This window comes from Rhinolophus hipposideros (genome assembly GCF_964194185.1).
Source record: "Rhinolophus hipposideros genome assembly, chromosome: 5".
Taxonomy (NCBI): domain Eukaryota; kingdom Metazoa; phylum Chordata; class Mammalia; order Chiroptera; family Rhinolophidae; genus Rhinolophus; species Rhinolophus hipposideros.
In genome coordinates, this window is record NC_138051.1 from 20,374,594 (window position 1) to 20,398,642 (window position 24,049).

Genomic DNA, 24,049 nt, shown 5'->3' on the forward strand with positions numbered 1-24,049 from the left:
TATCTTGACTATTGTAAATAATGCTGCCGTGAACATATGGATAAACCTGTCCCTTCAAAGTAGTGTTTTGTGTTTCATTGAATAAATACCCAGATGTGAGATTATTGGGTCCTTCTTTGTCTCTTGTTATATAGTATTTGTTTTATACCTTATTTTGTCTGGTATAAATACTGCTATCCCACATTTTTTTGTTTGCTTCCATTTTCATAAAATATCTTTTTCCAACCCTTTACTTTTAGTCTGTGTATGTCTTTAAATCTGAACTGAATCTCTTGTAGGCAGCATATGTAAGGGTCTTGCTTTCTTATCCATTCAGCCACCCTATGTCTTTTGATTGGAGCATTTAGTACATTTACATTTAAAGTAATTATTAATAGATATGTAGTTATTACCATTTTATTATTCATATTTTTCATCTTACTTCCTTCTTCTTCTCCCTAAAGAAGGCCCTTTAACATTTTTTGCAATATTGCCCTGGTGGTAATAAACTCTTTTAGTTTTTTCTTGTCTGGGAAACTCTTTATCTGTCCTTTCATTCTAAATGATAGCTTTACTGTGTAATCTTAGTTGTAGGTCCTTGCTTTTCATCAGTTTTAATATTTCCTGCTAATCCCTTCGGCCTGCAAAGTATCTATTGAGAAATCTGCTGATAGTTTTATGGGAGCTCCCGTATAGGTAACAAATTGCTATTCTCTTGTTGCTTTTAAGATTCTCTCTTTGTCTCTCTTGGCATTTTAATTATGATGTGTCTTGGTGTGGGACTTTTTGGGTTCATCAATGTTGGGAACTCTGCTTCCTGGGCTTGTATGTCTATTTCCTTTACCAGGTTAGGGAAGTTTTCCATTATTATTTCTCCCAACAGGTTTTAAATTCCTTACTCTCTCTCTCGTTCTACTGGTACCCCTGTTATGTGAATGTTGGTATGCTTGATATTGTCCCAGAGGCCCCATAAACTATCCTCATTCTTTTTTCTTTTTGCTGCTCTGACTGGCTATTTTCTGTTACCTTATCTTCCAAATCACTGATTCGATTGTCTGCTTCATCTAGTCTACTGTTAATTCTTTCTAATGTATTCTTCATTTCAGTTATGTATTCTTCATTTCTTAGCGGTTCTTTGTTATGTTTTCTATGTCCATTTTTATGTTTTCGATCTCTTTGTTGAAATTCTGAGATCACTGAGCATTCTTATAAACAGTGTTTTGTATCCTGCATCTGGTAGATTGCTTATGTCCATTTTGTTTAGTTCCTTTTCTGGAGCTGTGTTCTGTTCTTTCATTTGGGACACGTTTCTTTGTCTCCCCATTTTGGCTGTTCCGCTGTGTTTGTTTCTATGTAGTAGGTAGAGCTGCCATGTATCCAAGTCTTGGTAGAGTGGCTTCATGTAATAGGTGTCCTATCGGGCCCAGTAGTCACCAGTTTCCCTGGTCCCCAGAGTCAGGTGCTCCAGATGCATCACTTGTGTGGGTAGAGTGTGGTCTCCTCTTGTAGTTGAGCCTTGGTTGCTGTTTGCACATCAATGTGGGGAAATGATTGACCCTCAGGCTGACTGGTTGTGAGAACTGGCTGTGACTACAGTGGATGAGCTGTTGTGCTGGTTGACCCTAAGAAGCAGGATTCGCTTTAGCAGAGCTCTGGTGCCTGCCAAGTCTGCCCTTTGCATTTGTCTTTTGTGGAGGTGGTTGGGTGTTGTCTGAAACTGGCCACCCAGTGTGTTGGTGCTGGGGCCTCTTGAGAGTTTCAGGCCGAGGCTTTGTTGCAGGACAAGGTTAGCTGCTGACTGTGCCCTGTCCGAGGCCACTTGGTGTGAGCTGCAAAGTGATCTGTAGATGGTAGCTATTTATGCTGGGCTTGGATGTTCTTGGGAGAGGCTACGCTGAGAAGTGAGGCCAGCCGCAACTAGTGCCAGGCACGAGGCTGCTTAGCAAGAGGTATGGGGCACACCAAGGCCAGATGGTACTTGTTTGGGGTTTATGAACCTTTAAGAGATTTTAAGAAAATCCACAGCATGAGCCAAGACAGGCCATTTGAATGGAAAAGCCACTGGAAGGAACTTGGGAGGGCCCACAAGTTGGGTGGGGGGGAGTCTCAGGGAATCTCCAAAGAAGGGTGAAAAGTGTTATCCCAGTTGATGGAAACTCAGATATGCAACTGCCTGTGTCTGCACACTGGAGGGGGACAGGGTCAACTAAGGAACAATGGCTTCTGCTAGCACTTCTGTCTGGGACAAAGCTGCCCTTCCAGCCCTCACTCTGTAGCCAGAAAATTCAGTTCCTCCCTGTATGTCCCTCATCCTTTTACACTGCTGCCTCAGAGCTGGAGCTCAGAGCAGGTGAGGCCATCAGCGAGTAAGTCCATGTGCAGGACCTTTAAAAGCCAGCAGACCCGTCTCACTCAGCCACAATCTCTGCTGGTTTTCACAGCTAGAAGTTATGGGGACTTCTCTTCCCAGAACTGAAACCCTGGGCTGGGGAGCCCTCACTACTCAGGAGTGACCCCCATAGCCGAGATATCTCTCCCGATTTTTAACCACCACATGTGGGTGTGGGACTAGCCTCATTCTGTATCTCAACCCCTTCTATCAATCTCAAGTGGCTTCTTCTGTATATCATCAGTTATAGTACTTCTGTTCATCTAGACTTCAGGAAATTCTCAATGATGGTTGTTCTACGGTTTAGTTGTACTTCTGAGGTGGTCCTGAGAAGAGGCAAGCACAGCATTTGACAACTCTTTGTCAAAATAGATTTCAAGTGACTAAGTATGTTAAGTATGAAGACTGGATTTCCTTACGACACTTTAGGAAAGAAAAGGTCATTCCCAAATCCTTTCTACAACTGCTAATAGTTATTAATTCTAACAGCAGTAAATAGTAAAGGGTTAAAATAGGCATAAATTACCTTTATTGTCAATCATTACATACAAAAGAATAATTAACTCAGTATGTTTATTTATCTACTTTTGGTACTTGATTAAATGAATGATTGATGACAGGTTCCTTGTTTTCTTTTCTTCCTTTTTGTCAGTATAAGTGATCAGTATGAAACTAAATGGTGACATTAAAATGAAATCATTAGCAACCTAAGATGCAGGGTAACCTACATGCAAGAGCTTCTGTCTCCTTCATTATGAGAAACCTAATCAGATCTCTTCACACCCCAAACAGACATATAACATAGTTAGATGTACTTCCTAATCGGGTGTTTTCCTCTTGAGTTCCACTGCGTCGGCTATGTCCATAGTTATGCTAAAGGCCATTCATTTCTTTTAAAATCATTTTAAATAAAGCTAATTTACAGCATTCTGGGTTCAATGTTGGTAAAATTTATCAACTATGCTACTGTTTGGCATTTATGATCTTACTAGAACAAAAATATCAAGAAGTCTGTGAGGTAGATTCATTCAAAATTAAAATATCAAATAAATGATCCAGGCTCACTTAAGTCATTTGATTGGTCCAGGATTTGTCATAATTTGATAACATCTGAAAAGGTTACTAGTCCTAGTTCTCTGCAAATCAGGTGACTAAATTAGCAGCAGAGATTCATCTTAAGCAATCAATATGGATAGAAGGTTTGTTATACATATGGGGTGCAAGTGGCATACGATGAAATAAGAAGTTTTGTCAGCCTCAAATCCATTGTCTAGTGTGCTACATGCCCTAGAAACCACAGTGAAACATTAAGATCTCTGAAAAGCCCATATTTAAATATCTGATTTGCACTGGCTGTTCTTCTGAGCATCATTTAATCATTATTTAAAATGTTACCACTGTTTGACAATTTTTCTCTGTGATTCTCTGAACAAGATCATGAAATGTAGTACCTCAACGAATAGTTCAGCTAGGGAACAAAAAGAGAAGAGACAAATAATATTGAAAGTGGAAGGAAAGCAAAGGGTGACAGCAGAACAAAGTTTGAGAACTCAGATTTCCCTAACATTTCAAATGTCATTAATCACAGTAAGGGTAAAGTTTGCAACAGACATAATTCAAAAGAGAGAGCAACGCAGAAGCAAAGCAGAAGAATGAGGTCAGCACAGAACTAATGAGATCAGGGGATTATAAACCTGACACTGTGCAAGTTGCCTCACTATTTCGTAGTATAATGTCACATTGAAAAACGATGAAAAAAATTAGTGTACTATGAAATTTTAACTTTATAATACGGTTTCAACTTATAAATAACTACTAGTGAGTAAGTGTGTGAGTGTAAGTATTTTTGACACCAATAGAACATGCTTTGTTGTGAAGATGATGAGAGTAACCACACTCTTATTCCTAAAGTCCACCTTAACCAACCAAGTTAGTTACGGCTAGAGAGAAGTTTAGGAATGGGTTTGGAATGTTTTACTGCTAGTGGAGTTAATTTACTCCCATGCTAACAATAACAATGATACTGACATCAGTTGGTCCATGATCTAAGCCACTATCTATTTGCTATTCTCACTCAATCTATTTTTGGGGTATTGGCTAGAAATGCGCTGGAATGCAATTAGTGCCTAATGGCTAATAAGACAAAATACTATGATTACTAAATACTTGTCCATACCAGTTGCCTATATAGGAGTTCTCCATGAGCTGCGAACAACATAAATGAAAGAAAATATATTTTTAGTCCTTCTTGCTTTCTATGCTTCTTGCTAATATGAATGGATTTGGGCCTCCTGAACTACTTGCATATATCACAGGCCAAACTGAATGACTTTTATTTAGTACAATTGGTCAATATACAAAGCATTTAAGTTCACTTTAAGAATGAATCTTTGAATATTCCCCTTTTTTTCATTACTTATATATCTTTTGCACATACAGAGCAAGAGTAATTAAAAAGAACTCTACATACAGAAGGAAAAATGATGTGATGCTCATCTCATGGAGTTTTATAAGTATGAATTGTGATTATGGATGTGTAGTATCTTTGCATGTTTTTCTAACCAGTTCATCTGAGAAAATGCCTTTGTACACTGTAAGGGTTAGTATGTTGATTCTACGGTTTTTTGAAAAAATTAATGAGTCAGTATAAAAAACTGACATAGATCTCCATATTGCACAACAAAAAAGTGTAGACTCTTTAAACAACTAACGCAATACCTGGCATGAGTGAAGCACCAGGAATGTAATATGGATAATTTTGTGCCTACCAATATTTTTCTGAAATATACTACCATTAGATACAAGGCAATAACTCAAATTCATTGTTTATATTTCCATTCCCTTACCTTAAGAAAGCTTAAAAATTGAAGACATAAATGTAAAATGTGTATTTGAGGGAATCATCACTTGCTAGATTGAAAGAACTCAGTTTTTACAAAATATAAAATGCCACAGAAATCCTTTACTTAGAGTAAAGGATTTCTCTAATATATGAGAAATGTGATTGTATTAACTTACTTATCAAAGAATACTTTATAAACGATTTTTCTGGGACTTGTCATTTCACACAGGGAAGTACCCCTCTACTGAGGGGGTACCCATAAGTAAATAGAACTGTAATTGTCACTGTAAATCCTTATTAAGCTCAGGAAACATTTGAAAAACACTTGAGTAACTACTTGAAGTGTGATGAAACAGGTCACCTGACTAATTGTTAAAATGTATCTTCATTAGTAGAATACAATACCCTACTTTAGTAATTTCCCACCATTGCTAGAGCTATGACATTAGTATCTATAAAATGTTAAAATGTGAGGGGGCAGCATATGTCGGTGGACAGAATTCAGGGCAGAGCAAAAATACTCCTGGTTTAATAATGCACATAACTCCATTTCGTTGAGCATTTTTTTACACCTATACAGGATATGAAAACATTGAATTTTTTCAAAGAAAACAATAATAACAAAGATCCCAACCCTCAGAATTAGAGGAAATTTTTTTTATCAAGTCAGTGAAGCTTCTATGGTCATCTGTACTCTCTGATCACCCTTATAGAATGTCTGTATTAATTGATGTCATTATAAGTGCATGATTTCATATTTAATTGAGTGGTCTAATTCTCTCTTACGTAAATATAAAATATATTGTTGAATAAAAATGAGGATTCTATCAGATTTTATCCTCTGCTGTTAAGGGAAGTTTGAGTGTTCTTTTCCGGGGTCTATAATTTACAAAAAATGATCTTATTTCCTTAACTCTGTCACTGGAGTCAAAGCGAGCAGTCTACTGTTGTAGATTTTGGAAAACCAGAATGCAGAGGACAGATCTGAGATTAGACCCAGTTTTATACTAGAAAAACTGCATGGCACCTATCATGCTAAATAGAGAACTAACACATATTAATTTGGTGCTGGTTAACTAAACGCTTTTGACATTTTCTTCAGCACTTAAACTCATTTTCAGAGAATGGACTGCGGTAAAAGAAGGTACGCTCATTAGGAGTTTATTTCCTCAAAATGCTGAAGAATAGCAAGTTTCTACTGCGAGGAATCAGAGAGCTGCATTTATTTCCTTAACGGAGAGTGGGAGGTAGACCCCAAAGCTTTTGGTTTTTGAGCAAGCATAACAGGTTTGAAAATGAAGAATTTCATCTTGTTGTCACACCCTGCCTTACCTCGTTTCAAGGCTCGCTGTGTTTTCTTTACACAGAATGAAATTTTAGCAGGAGCAGAAGCCAAGTGCTTAAAATGAATGATCAACTTACAATTCATATGAATCTATTCTTTCATGCTGCTCTGCTTAAAAATAGCATCAGAAATGCACATCTGCAAAGACTGTGCAACCCCCCTTTCCTGAATTGTACAAATTATTAGAGTCATTGACAAAAGATTTTTTTTGTTTAGGGGTTGGTCTGGGCACTCTCTTTGGCAGACTGCCACTTTTCTAGCAGTAGAAATATTGCTCGTAGAAAACCACATTGTACTGAACAGCTGTTCTGTTAAAACATAGAGCTAGCAACCCAAGAAATGACTGACTTCACATGTGAAGCAAAACTGTTCCCTCCCTTTGTGCTAATTTAAATGAAATAAAAGTACAAAACATTCTCTTCCACACTGTCTAGTCTTCCCTCCCAATTATAGGCTTTAGTGGGATGTGTGTGAGCCAGGTACCAAGGAGCATGTGACTCTCCAGCCACTGCTCTGGTGTCATGCTTGAACTTTGGCCATTTTACTGCAAGTCTCCTAGGATAACAGTCACTCTTCTGAACTAATCCTTTCTATATTCAGATCTTAGATGCTGAGGGATTTCTATGAACCATATACATTAGAATTGTGAAATTAAAAACACACCTCATGCCAGGCTTTCTTCCATTTCTGTGAAAAGCTAAGATAGTAGAGAGAAGATATTAGAAGATTATATTTGATTAAGCTCTTGCTTTATAAGTACGGTATGGGATTCATACTTTTGGCTGTTTGAGATTATGATCAGATAATAGAAATATATACAAGTATTCTGTGTTCTACATGGCATTTGGGTATTCTGTTGAACATACTCTTCAGAAAGAAAAAACCTTTATGTGCTTACTTCACCTCTGAGGGACCACAATTCTCATTAAATATCACCATGTTTACAGCTCTCACTATATTTACGCATAATAGATTATCCAACAACATTGGGTATCTGAAAAAAAGAAAGAACGGAAAAAATACGCATTTGAAAATAGACCTTCATGAAATAGATTTCTTGGAAAACAGTAAAAGTCCATATTTTAAAATTACCTTATGTAAGTTCAGTATGTTCACCCATGAAAAACTGCAACTTAAAATCCTATTCATCTGTCGGGTCCAGTTTAAAGGCTAACTTCTTGCTCCCCCCATTTGTTATTAATCATTGTCTGTGATCACACAATACTTGGCTTAGACTTTTTTCAACATGAATACTATATTGTCTTATTATTTCATGAGCATGGGCATCACTCCCACTAGATTATAAACCCCTAAAAGGTTCAGTTGTTTTCTCTCTTTGCATTCCCCCTAGAGCCTAGTATAGTCCTGCAATGTAGTAAGCATTGAAATACTTAGAGGATAAAAAGGCAAGTAAAGTGAAAGAAGTACGACCCAGTCCTGTTCTCTGATGACAAATGAAATTATGAGCCTAAAATTTACTCTAAGATTTTATCCATACAGCCAAAATTCCGAGGAAGGAAATATCAACCATGTCCATTGTTTCAATAAATTGGCTTTTCATTTCAGATACAGCCTATTTTAAGAGTACTTTTGTCTTATCATCTCAATGAATTATTCACGTTAACAACGTATGTGATCAACTTTTATATCTCTATGGTAAGAATTAAAATAACATACCAAATTGCTTTTGTCATTTCAGAAACACTCAAAAATTCCTCTACTCTGTCCCATGATATAAGTTAAGACTTTTTACATCTTAGGATCCCAAAATGTATTTCAAAATAAATCCCATATGTGGAAAATCTTTTCTTCTGACTAACATCATTTTGGAAATACAATCTTACCAGGAAAAAAAAAAACACAAAACAACTTACCTCTAACATGATAAAAACCATGAATAGGAAATTCTAACATGCCTTTGGTAGTTCCTAGGTAAACTTAAGCCTTCCAGTGGAATCCAGGCTTATTGCAGTATAAGACCCTGGATTCTTAAGCCCAACTGCAGAAAGAAAACTGAGGCCAAAGAGATGTTACTTGTTCAGTCACAAAGATCTGAACTCAGGAGTGTTCAACCTCACTGGCCAAGACCTTGCTACTAACAAGGCAGTTTGAAGCCACATTAAAATGGCTGGTATGATTAGCTTCTATTCATCCACCCATTGTGCTGGCTCTGCAGGTCTTGTTTACATGGACCGCACCTTTATTATGGGTTGTTAGCACTCCCTGCAAGAATCTCCTTCTCTCATCTCAGTAAAGGTATTATTTAACTTTTCCAACAGGAAATGTTCCTATAGCAAAAAATTTACTGACTCACAAGAAGGTACAATCTGATTGCCTACCAGGTGTAAATCACAAAATAGCATCGGCTGAACAACTTGATACAGATGATACAGGTTTTTCTGCAACTTCAGGAGCTCATTATCCAGAGGAGGTACAATGAAGAGGATGTCAGGTCAGGTGTGAAATAAGAAAATATCACTGTACCACTTTACAAAAGTTTCCGAGTGTGCCCAAAGTGAGGCTGACCTGCATCTGTATCCGTTTTCCTTCATAACGTTCTAGAATATACTGCATTTTACACATTTTGCTATGCAATCTTCACGTCTCTTTTCAAAATGGAAAATGATAGCAATTTTGCTTTTATGCTAAGATTCTTGCAAAAACCTGGATGCTATTCATCTACTTTTATAGAAGAAAGCCAATATTTTAAAGTATTTATATACAACCCAAACTGTGTACACAGTCTGTTTTCATCATCAGTGCTGATATTCAAAACAGCCTTATTTCCCAAACTGTAAAATTATATATGAGCGATGGGCTTTAATTACAAAACACTACTGAAAAAAATCCCTAACTTTCTGTGGTGCCTTAAGAAGTTATGACTATGAACACAGGAACTTTAGTTTCTTCCAACCTCTTAGTACAGTTACAGTCATACTTTAAGCATTCTCAGCAATCCTAAGGATTGCTGGATCTCAGTGTACAATGGTAGAAGACCACAATAGCCGTTTCCTGGTGACTGTGTTTTGTTTCTTTAGTAACAAGTTTAGTACTTTGTGAAAATTAAATTATTTTTATCATCAACAAGATAAGTAATAGCAAGTGTTGGAGAGCTGTGGAGAAAAAGGAACCCTCATACACTGTTGGTGGGAATGTAAATTGGTGCAGCCGCTATGGAAGGCAGTGTGGAGGTTCCTCAAAGAATTAAGAATAGAATTACCATATGACCCAGCAATCCCTCTTCTGGGTATCTACCCAAAGAATCTGAAAACATTTATCCTTAAAGATATATGTACCCCAATGTTCATTGTAGCATTATTCACGGTGTCCAAAACATGGAAACAACCAAAGTTTCCTTCAATAGATGATTGGACAAAGATGTGGTACATATACACAATGAACTCAGCCATAAGAAAAGATGAAATAGTGCCATTTGCGACAACATAGATGAATCTTGAGATTATCATGCTACATGAAATAAATCAGACAAAATGTGAGGAACCATATGATTTCACTCAAATCTGGGATATAAAATTGAAAGCAACAAAAGAACAAGACAAACAAATAAACAAAAACTCACAGACACAGACAACAGTTTAGTGGTTATCAAAGGGTAAGGGGTGGGGTGGTGGTAAAAGAGGGAAGAGGGGGTTAAATACATGGCGATAGAACGAGAACACACAATGCAATACATAGATGATGTATTATAGAAATGTACACTTGAAACCTATATAATTTTACTAACCAATGTCACCCCGATAAATTTAACTAAAAAAAAAAAAAAATTAGTAGGATGTTTCATACCACAATGAGTTCTAAAAAAGTACCTAAGTCCCTTCCAGTTCTAATGTTCTTTACAGGGGTGGCCAAACTACCACCCGGAAGTCAAATCCAGCCTACTATCTGTTTTTATACAACCCACAATCTTAAGAATGTAATTCAGGGGCAGCCGATTAGCTCAGTTAGTTAGAGTGCGGTGCTCTTAACAACAAGGTTTCTGGTTCGATCCCCACATGGCCACTGTGAGCTGCGCCTTCCACAACTAGGTTGAAACAACTACTTGACTTGGAGTTAATGGGTCCTGGAAAAACACACTTAAAAAAACAAAAGCTTTTTAAAAGCTTACAAATGAAGGTAAGTCAAAAAAAATTTTTTTAATGGTTAAAATATAACTCATAAGAAAAAACCTTCATGGTATTTTATGATTAGATTTCAATGACCACAAATAAAGTTTTGTTGAAATACAGCCATGCTCAAATTGTCTATGGCTGCTTTTGCATTGTAACAGCAGAGCTGAATAGTTGCGGCAGAGACTCCATGGCCCACCAAGGTTAAATGATTTACTATCTGGTTCTTTCCACAAAAAGCTTCCTGACCCTTGTTCTGCAACTCCATATTTGGCTCTTGTATTGGCTGTCTAAACTTGCCCTTTTAGGCAATCTTTGACCAGGGTGGGAAGAACAGACAATGCAGCGGTGGTCATAACATTTAGTGAAAAAGGGAGAGAATATCAAAGTGTGCACGTGTGCCATGTGATTCCTTATTGCTAAAAATCAGTCATTTATGGTTTTTAAGGAAATATACGTAGATAGTTTAATCAATTTTCTTTCTTCCATGTATCCTGATTGATACCTTAATTGTTAGTTAATCCCATTTCTTAACTAATAAAACCGACACTGAAGCCCTAGAAAAGGTTGAACTTCTCAGGACTCAACACTGACCAACTGGAAAGGCAGGAAAGTGAGACAGAACAAGTTTCCATTAGAGCAGAGGTTTGTTTTTCTCATGTTTCTGTCGTTGGAGTAAATTATAGTGTTTTTGTTTTGTTTCGTTTTTCAAAAATAACCTCCGTACTTTTTAATAATTTTAGATCTATAGAACAGTTGCAAAGTTAATATAGACAGTTCCTATATAGTCTTCACCCACCTTCCCCTAATGTTAGCATATGATGCCTTTTTTAAATGATTCTTTTCATTGAATTATAATTCCCTTGCTTTTGAATAGCCTGGACATATTTTCTGAACTTGGACTCGATGGTAATATTTGACCTAAAAAGTGCTAGCCTTTACACATAAGCCATATATGAGCACATATATCTATGTATAATGTAAATGGGAAAAAGAGATACTGATGAACAGCTGGTGACATGCGCTGAACATAGAAAGAAAACTCTATTATGGAGGGAAATACGCTTAATTGGGATTCCAAAAGCCTGAATTCCAGCCCCAAGTTTGTTATTGACTTTGTTTGTGTCATTAAACTTTACATCGGTATTCTCAACACAATAGCAAGAGGCTTGAAACAGATGACCTGTGTGATGGTTAAGCCGAAAATTCTGTTGGCCTTCTTTTCCTGCCCAGGCGCTGACATTCACTGACATATTAAGGACCCAGAAAGTATGTGAAAAGTGGCAGTCAATCAGTATTCAAAGCCACATTAGTTTTACAGGTGGAGGTCACATGTTTATTAAAACACAGCTAAGAACTATGCACAGTATCTGCAAAGCCATTTCTGAAAATTAAAGCCACAGAACAATTTCAATCATATGAAGCAGTCAGAGGTGACTCCTTCTTTGCGGTGCCCATGAAATATTGTTATCTGAGAGTGCTAAAACTATATATTGTGCTTGGCAAGAGGTGATAGGGCTAACAAAAAGTTAAAGGATTCTAGCCCTGAAAAAGCATAGCACACAAACTTGAAAGTCTTAAAGAAGTGAGTACAATGTAGTCAAGCAATGCCACAGGATACCATGACTAAAATACTACATTATCAAGAACTGGCAGACTTCTTAAAATAAGTTGGCTGTGATATAGTTCCCTCAAGTTTGCCAAAAGTAAAAGCAAGTAAGAAATTTATACAGTTCTAGATTCATATTTTGTCTATATCATGTATTTGGCACTTGACTAATTTAAAACTTCACTGTGTTATGTCTTAGTTTCCTCTTTCATTTATGATTACATGTATGCACATCTTGATAATCAACAGATAAAAGTTTTTAAGAGAAAGCATGGTCACATAGGAGTATTTTTGAACCCATTGCACAAAAGACGTGATACCTTTATATAAAGGGAATTAAGTAAAAGAAAAGGAAAATAGAAATTATTAGCAGAATATAAGAGTTAGAGCATGTGACTTTTGACATTATTAATGAACATCTTCAAGAAATCCAATTGTCCCAGGAGAGGGTAATTTGGCACAATAATTGTAAAATCCTTTCTAAGGAACTGGAGTTTTGAATTTAAGAGTAAGCAATCATCCAGACCAGAATCATTGACAAAAGGAAAATTCAAATGAGAAAACTGAGGTCTAGAGGGCATTATAAGGTAGGTCACTTAGTTTATTTAATTTTATCAAAAGGTCTCCTCTTCCATTGTTCCTTTTTGTCTTTCACATTTATTTCTCAATGAATGGTAAATACTTCCAAGGTCAAGATCACGCCTTATATTCTCTCTATATGCCCCCACAACATTCAGGGGAGATCTCAAAGGGTTTGCTAAGAGAAGCAAGATACTTGTTGAATAAACTTGAATTTATACACCCAAGACACTTATGAGTTTCTTCAGACTATTGCTTTTAACTTTTACCTCCTATGTAGTATTACATGAGAGAAACATGTAGGTAGGGGGAGGTCACTGATGGCAGGTGCTGGCAGCTCACCCTGGGGGTGTAAGGCAGGGTTGCCACCATTCCTCCTAGCTCCATCTATACACTGTTCATTGTACCAGTGGTTTCACACTATTCCCATCATTCTCTTTCTTTTTATTTTTGCTCTTTTTTCTTCTTCCTATCCTATGACTTAGACTCACCCAGAGCTCTCATCATTATTTAGCTCTGCTAAAAGCAACCTCAAGATGCAATCCAATTCTATACAATTCAATTTAAAAACATGGTTAAATTCTTATTTTTCTGGGTACCACACATGGAGACATAAACATGCATAAATTGACCCAGACTGTTCTGTCATATAGCTCATAGTCTAAGTATAAAGGCAGGTATATCAAGAAAGGAATTATGAATTGATAATAAAGCAATGTAAGACTTGTCAGTAACATATAGAAAGAAATGACTAACATTCTCAGGAAGAAGAGAAGATCTACATAAGAAAAATGACATTTGAGGCTGGCTTTGAAAGACAAATACGAGTTCAGCAAACCAAGAAGAAAGAAAATGGCCTTCTGGTCAGATGATGGAATGTACAAAGGCATAAATATATGGTTTAGGTATTCAGTATTGCTAGAGAAAAAGATGAGAGTAGGGAGGATGGATGGATGAATTCTACTGTAGAATGCAAAAGGGTATACAAGCACTGTTTTATTCAGTTTCCAGAATTCGCCACAAAAATCAATCAATCAATCAATCAATCAATATATCCTTAACAGATGCTGTGGAATTTTGCTCACCCCTCTTATACATTTGGCATAACCATGAAAAGAACTTTTCCCAAATATCTCCTGCCCTTTTATTGGGGGCATGCCTGAGCTGAACCCTTATCAAGGAGTGAAGCCCAGACAGAGCTGTGAAAAGAAGTAGAACACCCAGCTCATGCCAGCCCACATCTGTCAAACCCCAGACTAACTGTAGCCACATGAGGAGTAAAACCTCTGTGGCATGTTACTGAGATGGGTCATTATTTGTTTTCCTGGAGTAGATATTTGGATGCTTAATATTGCCAGACGCACTGAAAACAATGATGAGCAGTCCAACTCTTTGACAGTGGCATGTGACAAGAAACCAGCAACGCTTTCTAATATTCTTCATGCTGAAGGTGGACTACAGTCTCCCTTTGTAGATAGCAAAGCTTTCCCCGATAAAAGATGAAACTCCTCAGAATTAAGAGTCCAGACACTTACTCTGTCATCATTAAGCCCACATTTGTCAGAAAGCTCTTTCTGCCCAGCGTCAAAAGTGACAGTCCTAGGGAAGTGTGGCAATATAAACATTGTTCTTTCAAACATGATGTAAAATACAAGAAAGTAAAAGGTTAGTTCTTAAATGAACTTCTTTCAGAAGCCATAACTATACTAGAAAGATATAAAAGGATAATAGCATGTGATTAAAAGGCCTTCCTGGAAGCATACCTAAGAAAAGTCAATCATATCACATCATATTTCCATATAGTAGTAAACCCTGGCACTTGCTACCAAAATAAACAAGAACGAACATTGGCACCTCAGCTTTAGTGTGGTTCCATTCCCATTTGGTGCCACTACTGATGTTGGATTGAGGTGAACAGAACTTGAGACTAGAAAAGACAGTTAGGCCTTCAGTCTACTGAGAATGATGGAGGTAAGAATAGGAAGGAACCAAACAAGAACCAAGTTGCCACCTCTTAACCTACCCTCCTAGCCCTCCAGGGAGTTTCTGTTCAGAACCCAAGGGGGGTTCACTCTGGGTTCTACCATTTACTTGTGTAAAAAGAAAAACCTCTACCACAGGCATGTGTACATGCCATATACTGATTCTAAAGACTTCCATGTCACATGGTTTTTTAATAATGAGGAATGTGACACTTGCCCCAAACATGAATGTCACTTGGTAGGAATAAATGCCCACAGTAAAATGCCAGAACAGGAACTGGAAGACCTGAGCTGCTTAGACCAAGAAGACCTATCATTCAGACAGTCTTCCTTCTATAGAAACAGACCTATTTTATAAAAAGCTATCTAAGTTTGGGGAAACAGCCATGATAGTAATTCAATGTTACTCTGAAGGAAGTCCTATACTCACCCTATATGACTACTTTAAAGGGATCCCTTACAAATCATTGCTTATGAGTTTTTTGTTTCACCATTTGTTTGTCTTGTTCCTTTGCTGTTTTCAGTTTCATATACCACATATAACAGTTTGGTCTTTGGCTAAGAATAGCTCATACGAAGGTGGGACAATTAAGTTTGTGAACTCTCTACTGCGCACTTACACAGTGGAGAGTTTGCAAACTTAATCGTCTGACCCCGTTTCATCTGCTTAAATAAAGACCTGCAGGTCTCTCCTCTCAGGAACATCAGCACTTAATTCAAAATAGATGGCTGAAATAGTGAAGGGAAATTCTATGAAAAATAACCAAGTTCTTCTCCAATGTGTTTAGTCGATTTTAATCATGAGCGGTCTTGTATATTTTTCAATTGTTCCCTTCCAAAGACTAAAAATGTCTTATGTTTTACACACAGTGTTTTAGCATTGTTGCTTGTCACACACATAGGCAAATTGTTGTTTAAAAGCTGCAATGTTTAAATTAAAACTTATGCTTCCAGTGGTAGATATTCCTGGATTAATAGAGTGGCAGCAGATACACTCCAAAAATTGACTGAAGTCTGTGATATTACAAGGAAGGAAAATTTATCTAATTTTAGCAAATGTCAAATCAGCAGCTATTGCTTTTAAGATTAATAAAAGATATAATGGTTTCCAGATAGCCTCTAAATAGAGATTACTATGAATGGAGAAGTGATTTACCAACAGTCACCACAATGAGATTTCTTTAAAGGTTACAATCATCAGTTATTTAGCTGAAACACTGCTGAGACTGCCTGGTCATTTCTTGAATAATGCATAATGTTCATTGTAGATTTCATCTGTATTATAACAATACAGATATTTCTAAAATAATTGAAAAAACTATCTGTTACCTTCCATTTTCTTAATATGTCATTTCCATGAAGTAATTGACTCAGGACATATTACACACTGTCACCTGAGTGTTCTTTCTGCAAGCAGAACTTGTACATAATCTATACACAGTGGACATCAAGAAACAAACTCATCAACCTTTATATACTTTTAAGAAAAGATGTAATGAATAAAGGACCTTTCTGAAGCAGTAAGTTAAAGTGATTAAATTCCTCTCTAGTTGTGTGGGACAAATTTAAATTTCAGCTTTGAAATTTAATGATTAACATGAACAACTCATCACACTTATAAAAAATGTTGCCTACAATGTATAAGCACTTTCATATAAATTTCCAAATGTCTTTAGGTTTATTCAAGAGACTGCTGGGGGAAGCACGACGTATAATGTCTATCATTTTATTGTCGGATTGCAAACTGCATCATGTGAAGACATGATGCTACAGGCTATTTATATAAGCTTGTTTATCCCTATGAACTTCTTCAAGGGCACAGCATAGAAGACCTTCATAAATTAAAACGAATTTCTTTTGATGTTGTTGTTTCATGAATGTCTGATCAGAATGAATAGCAGGTTTTCATTAAAGAACTAGAGTAAAGCAATAAAACATACATAGATTGTGCAGCAGAACCACTGCACTCCCAGCCACTTTTGAGAGCCAGAATAAACAGGATAGAGTCACTACGCTTCGGGCTTCAGTTCTAGCCTATCACTAGTTTACTAATAGTAAAAGTATACACGTAACAACTCCGAAGCTCTGCCAAAATCTGAATGGGATTTTTTAAATAATAAAATCTGTGATCTCCTTCCAGGCTCCCAAACACTTCCTCTTTTTCTCACTGACATCACCGTGCCCCTCTAGATACAGAAACACATGAGAGCAGAGACCATATATTATCTTCTTTTTATCCATCTTTATCATTATAAGTAGTCATTGAGTTGAGTTAGTTGAAGGCCACAAAGTGAAACTGAATTATCAGTCACACTCCAAAGCTGAGCGAATTCTCACCTGGAATGTTTGAGGATGGTGATAGAAATCAAGTATCACCGATAGAAACGAATATGATTTGATACAAGGAGCAATAGACAGAGAGGAGGAAAAAAATGGGATTCTAGTTTTAGGTCGGCTAACACTTAACTGTAAACCCTTTCTATATCATTTTCCTCACCTATAAAATGAGGGCATCGTTCTATATTATCTACAATTTTGTATTTCTAGAAGGCCATGATCTGAAAGCAAGCAGGACTGACACAACACAAGAGAATGGGCTGACAATGGAACCATTAGATTTTTCTACTTTGGTAGCCACCACGACCAAAAAACAAACAAACAAAAACCTATAAACTGCAAGCTCCTTGAACGAAAAATGGAAATAAAAAGAAAAGATGATTAAGCTACACAACTTAATACAAGTCCAGTCCCTCAATTAGCATATTTACAATTCAATGATAACGTTTTACATATTGTGTGATTTCTAATTTGTTTACTTATCCTTTCATCTTGCATGATTCGGAATAAACATGAAGACAGCCTACTGACTAAGTTCTTACGTATATAATAAATATTTACTAGGAATATGTTCACATCGTTAGCCTAGGAAAATTCCCTACTACTGTAGCATCTGGAACATGGACTGGTGTATTACCAAGCTGACATCTGCATTCTGAAGGACTGTAAAAGGACAGCACAGATGTGTCTTGGTTTGTTTGTACTTGGTTGCCTTCTGTTGGCATCTTCGCCTTGAGAGCTGCCTCTGTTGTACGTTCTTCTCAACCTTTGAATATCAGTCTTACCTTCTAGAGCAGGAGTCAGGGTACTATGGCTTGTGGGCCAACTCCAGTGGCAGCTGTCTGCTTTGGAAGCACAGTTTAATTATAACACAGCCACAGCCACACCCTGTTGTTTACATATCATCAATGGCTGACCCCATGCTACAATGACAGAGTTGAAGTTGACCGCCAAAGACTAAAATATTTACTCTATGGCCCTTTACAGAAAATGTTTGCCAACCCCTGCTCTAGAAGAAAATAACCTGTGATGATTCAAATTCTAATTTCCCTTCTCTCATAAGCATAAGAAACAATCCCTAAGTCAGTAGCAACGGCAAAGATATAAACGGTCACACGCGCACGTACACATTTGTGATCATGCCTTTAAGCACAAAATTGTAAAATCACTGCTTTGGACCCTTCATTTGAACTGGAATCCTGTAACAGGTTACAGCTCCCCACAAGTACTCTTTCCTACAACAGCTAAGAGTACAGGGATTTCTCCAAAGGTCACTGTGAAGGTGCAATCACGTAACGAAAGGACCTAATTCTTCTCCGTCAGTTTTACTCTACACTCATAGAGGGTCTAAACACAAGGTTAGGACAGGAGAAACTAGCAGATTCCTTTAGTCCTACACCTTGAGTAGCATACCTTTCAAGATAGAAAATCAATGACTGACACCACACATACACTGATAAACATATGCATGCATATTCATATGCTAGAAATGCCATAAATCATTAGGGGTTTCAGGAACACAAAAGAAAATCCCTCTCTTAAGTCTCAGTGTGAAGAAGGCCCCAAATTTTAAAAGAATTAAGTTTTAAGGGTAACTACACTAAGGATTCGGAGGACAAATATATGTTTATACATATATTTATAACTTTTAGGCAGTGTGTATAGAGACATGAAATATTTATACATGGACTGATTTTTTATTAGTCAATAAAATCATTACTCAAAATGTCTGCTAGAGTTGCACTCTGCTTCTTTTCTCTCTTTGGTTACTAAAGACAGAAAATATCTAGCTCTTTGCTAAAATATTAGCTCTACCCTTTAGCAAATATTCTCATACTCCACCCATCAATAAGAATTGTCATGTATTAGCATAACATAAATTAAACCCATGAAACACTTTAATGTAAGTCATTTCATTCTCATTTCTCTGAAATCTTATATAAAGTGATAGAATATGTAGGCTGACAGACTTATTGAAAAGAAAATAGAAATAGAAGAGGTTCATTTCACCTTCACATGGTGGCTTTCTCATGCAGAGTTCAGATTTCCACATTTGTATCCCTTTAAAGGATTTGATATGCAGAAAAAGAAGAAAGGATGATGGTAAACATTTCATCTTAGAGACACCTACCGACCACCATATTCCAGAAAAAAACAGGGTCTTAAAACCTACCTTTTACTGATGTGTTTGGTGGAGGGCCTTCCATTCGCAAGTTCCACGGAGGGTCCCCTTGGTTAGCAAAATCCCTCATTTTCAGATAGCTAATTGTAAGACGAATGATGGATGCCTTGTCAAGCTGGCTAGTGATGGCTGCAGGAAGAGGCAACAACTTGGCCAATTCATAGAACTCAAAATTTTCTTTTCCCCGGCGGGAGCGAGCAGCATCTCGGGATTTCTCCTTTCTCAATGCTTGTAAACTGAAATCAAAGGAGTGGAAAACTGCATTTTAGAACATGTGATCAGACAGAGACTACTTTCTTTGTATTTCTTATTTTTTTTCCCCCAGGGAAAAGCTACCAAAATCTTCTTCAAACGACCAGGAGTCATAGTGAAATGAGTTCCAGATAATGTCCACAATCACCATAAATTCTACCTCTCGACTTACATGCCATAAACTCAAGTGCAATTACTAAAAATTGTTTGCTTGTTAGGTTCTTTTCCCTCCAATATGACCATGCATTAACATGTATTCATTGTTTCTAAGACATAAGATTTACAGGTGATGCTTGATGTTTTCAGCTATAAGCAATTTAAAAAGACTGGGCTTGTATTCACATATCTATTCTCAAGCTAATGCTTATGATCAATTAACTGTTATCATTACAGAACCTTAAGCCATGAAAAGGACACATTTTTTAAAAAATGTATTTCAATTATCATACTGGGAAAAAAGGGTAAACACACACAATTCACAGAATCAACAAATAAAATGTTGATGTGCTTCAAGGCCTCAATAAAGCTGAAGACCTTTAGTTAGATAAAGAAAACATCCCATTAAAACTGAAGATTTCTTCTGTAACATCAGCTCTCCATTTTAAAATATCTCCACTGGCCTTTTCTCCAACTCATTGGAAAGACAAATCACATTGTCTAAAAGTTATGGATTGTGTGCTGCTGTGTCTGTTTCTTTTTTGCTGAGAGCTATCTGTCCAACAACCCCATGCCCTTCAAAAATGAGTTCCCACAAAACTCAAAGTTCTCTAAATTACCCTCACAGTGGTTTTCAGATGATAAGTTGTTCCGTGTTTCATTAAATGTCTCAGAAAATCCAAAAAAAAAAAAAATAAAAATAAAAAAATAAAATGGTTAAAACAAAACTCTATGCCCATGGGCCTAAATAACAACTACTTGGAGGTGGTATATAGAATATAATTTTGCAAGATGAAAAAGTTTTGGAGATCTACTTCACAACAATGTGGGTGTACTTTGCACTACTGAACTACACAGTTCAAATGGCAAAGATGGTAAATTTCGTGGTACGTGTGTTTTTTTACAATTTAAAAGCCTTTGAAATGATTAGAATGATAAATGTTGTAATATGTTATATATATTTTACCACAGTTTGTAAAAGTTCTTTGTGGTTTGTAGAGACTAAAAGTGGATTAGTGGTTGCCTATGGCTAGGAGAGTGAGGGGGAAATGTCAGTAACTGCTAGTGGGTGTTGGGTTTATTTCGGGGGAATGATGAAAAGTTCTAAAATTAAATTGTGGTGATGATTGGGCAACAAACTGTGACTATACTAAAAACTATTGAATTATACACTTTAAATGGGTAAATTGAATCATATGTAAATTATATCTCAATAAATTTGAGTTTTAAAAATGAAAAAAAAAAAAAAAAAACTGAAGATTTCAATGTAACTTTATAAATGTGCTGGTAATTAGTTGATAAGAGAATGCTTTCATTCTTCTTTAATGGACATACATTAGTAGATGGATAGATTCTCTGAAATACTAGAGAATAAAATACATTGCCCAGAAAAGTCAAACTTTAAGATAATATGAATTTAATGTCAAAAGATAAAGCTCTGTGTGGGTTATTAAAATTTATAAAAATTATAGACATATTACTTCACAGAAGAGGCAACAGGTAGAATCCAGCATTTTTCTTTAACTTTTCATGTGTATTTCTGTTTGAAGTTTGCTCAGAGTGCTGAGGGCAGAATTTGGCACAACTGAAATTTTGTACGAGCTTCAGACAGGAGAATTTCACCTACTCCGAATTGCTGCTTTGTGTCTGACAAGAATTACATTCAAAAACAGACCCTGATGATAGGTAACTGGGCAATATGTACAATAGCCAGGTACTATTAAAAGCATTTGTACTGTGTTTTCCCAAAAATAAGACCTAGCTGGACAATCAGTCATTTGAAGCAAAAATTAATATAAGACCCAGTCTTATTTTACTAATATTATATAAGACCGGGTCTCATATAAGGGTCTTATATAAGATCCGGTCTTACATAATGTTATATAAGACCAAGTATAATATGATTAGAATAGAATAGAATAGAATAGAATAGAATAGAATAGAATAGAATAGAATAGAATAGAATAGAATAGAAGACTGGGTCTTATATTAATTTTTGCTCCAAAAGACACATCAGAGCTGATTGTCCGGCTAGGTCTTATTTTCAGGGAAACACGGTATGTATCTATTTTATTGAACTCTGAAGGCACTTTCAAACTTTGAATCTAGCATTCGGCTTTCCCACTATAAAATAACAAGAAAGAGACATGCAAAAACAAGGAAGGAAGCCAGACCAGCGGAATAGATCAAAATGAGTTCAGAGTGTGACTCCAAAATCTATTAGTATAATATGGACAATGACATTCCATATCACATTATGGCATACCTGATTCTGTTTGTGGTGTAAACACTGTATTCAGCGTAGACACTCAAAATATCTTATTGAATATTTAGGTGATTTAAGTAACGCCATGATGTTCTGGTCAAAAACTTGCTAGGCTAATATCCCAACCAGTTTCACGTTTGCTCTATTAATACAATAGTCCACATTACTAACTAAGGTATTTATCAGAACTAGATAAGTTAATGCTATTATTTTCCAAGTCACAGTAGTCTCAGGTGACAAACCTTTGTCTCTTGATGTCTCAGGAGGCAGAAACACTGTTAATTTACAAGGAAAAGATGTTATACTCTTTATTCTCCTATACCTTTGCTGACCTCCACTCAGTTTTATAAATGCTCAGTTTTGGCTGGTTGAAAATTATGTAAATGAAGTGACAGAAGCCTACAACCAGGATCCAGATTAACGTCTTAAGATACAAGAATGATTCCTACCCCGCCCTTTATATAATAAAAGCAATCTACCTAACACCATTTAAGTCACTTGTGCCAAAAGAACTGTCTCTTCACACGTTTTCTCTACCACTCATAGAGGACAGTAGTTCAAGGTCAGGTGCTTTGCTCTTTTTATGTCCTTGTAATCAAATACTACTCCAGAAGGTGGGATAAACGTATTTTTTTTTTTTTTTTTTTTTTGTCCAGTAAGTGACTATGATGGAGCTCTAGAGCAAGGGCTGTAAACTCGAAGGCTCTAGGGGTTAAGGTAAGGAATGTCAGATGAAGAAGCCTGATGGCAACTGTAGCAGGAAGACAACACGTAGTTTCAGCTGACTGCAGCTTTGGGCTAAGGCATGCAGGGCCTTGCCAGATTTCTGGTGTCTATTTCCAAAAAACAAAAACTGATTTTTACATGGCATTCCCAATTTTATGTTATGCTTCAATGTTATGTTGGCTAATTAAAGTTTTAAAAAATATGCAAGCCAAATAAAATATCTCATTTGGTAAATAATAGAGCAGGGACTCATTTTACATTTGGGTCATAATTTGGGAGACCACTTTTGAAGGTAGGTTTACATGAATACTATATGTAAGTTTCTTTACGTATGTCACTCAAACGATCACAAATCATTTGCTATTTGATTAATATTACTAATATTCATACTAGGAATTTCTCTATTCAACTGAGGAGAGGGTTAGGTAATTGTTCTGAAATTGATATTAATGCCTGGTCTTATCAATGATCTAAGGAAAAAAAATCAAAACAAAGCACTAATGCTATGGGGAGAAAAGCCCAAGATCACAGGAAACAATCCAGTGAGCTCCAAAAGCTAGTAAAGAGGAGATGGCTTCTTCTTTTTTTTTTTTTTTTATTAGTTTCAGGTGTACAAAACAATGTAATATACCACCCTGAAAACACCCTATCTCATCTGATCTCAGAAGCTAAGCAGGGTCGAGCCTGGTTAGTACCCGAATGGAAGACGGCTTCTGATATCAACTCAGGGAAAGGGAGTAAGTAGACTAACTAATGCCTTTGGATGCCTGGCCTAAACACTGCCCACTGACACTTGACTTTTCTAAAATAGCACTGGGCAGAACTTACTTTACCTGTTTCTGCCCCACCTACATGTTTTTCTCTTTTCCACAGCCTCTCTGCCTGTTAATAGCTAACATAAACCGTTACCCTACAGGGATAATCTTCTTGGCCATAATCTTTTTTTTTTTTTAATTTATTGGGGTGACAATTGTTAGTGAAATTACATAGATTTCAGGTGTACAATTCTATATTACATCATAATCTTAATGACAAAGGGTTTCCATGATTTCCACATCACATCATTATGTAGCTATCATAGTTCAGAAGACTTTCAGAATAATAGCACTGGGTTTGTATTAAGTAGTAATTGGTTTTGAGGGTAACAGCAATAAAATACAGTCAAAGGAATTATAAAGGTTGTAGAGATGTTGATAGAACAAATGAAGCTAAAGGCCTTAAGACAATGACACAGATTGTGGATTAATCTTTTGTCTGCTTTTGTGAAGAAGAGCCTAC

At 36.5% G+C, this 24,049-nt stretch overlaps 1 protein-coding gene across 19 annotated transcripts in view; it reads right to left on the reverse strand.

The window, feature by feature from the left end:
• NPAS3 (neuronal PAS domain protein 3) overlaps positions 1-24,049 on the reverse strand; it is an 850,867-nt gene that overhangs the window by 577,316 nt on the left and 249,502 nt on the right. For 9 of the 19 annotated variants that reach the window (XM_081050526.1, XM_081050525.1, XM_081050538.1 and 6 more), the window contains 2 exons: positions 19,363-19,607; positions 19,200-19,250 (listed from right to left, as the gene is read on the reverse strand). In XM_081050526.1, the coding sequence (XP_080906652.1) occupies positions 19,200-19,250; positions 19,363-19,607 (296 nt within the window). The remainder of the gene's footprint in view (positions 1-19,199; positions 19,251-19,362; positions 19,608-24,049) is intronic. The other 10 variants (XM_081050527.1, XM_081050528.1, XM_081050542.1 and 7 more) reach the window with 2 other exon arrangements.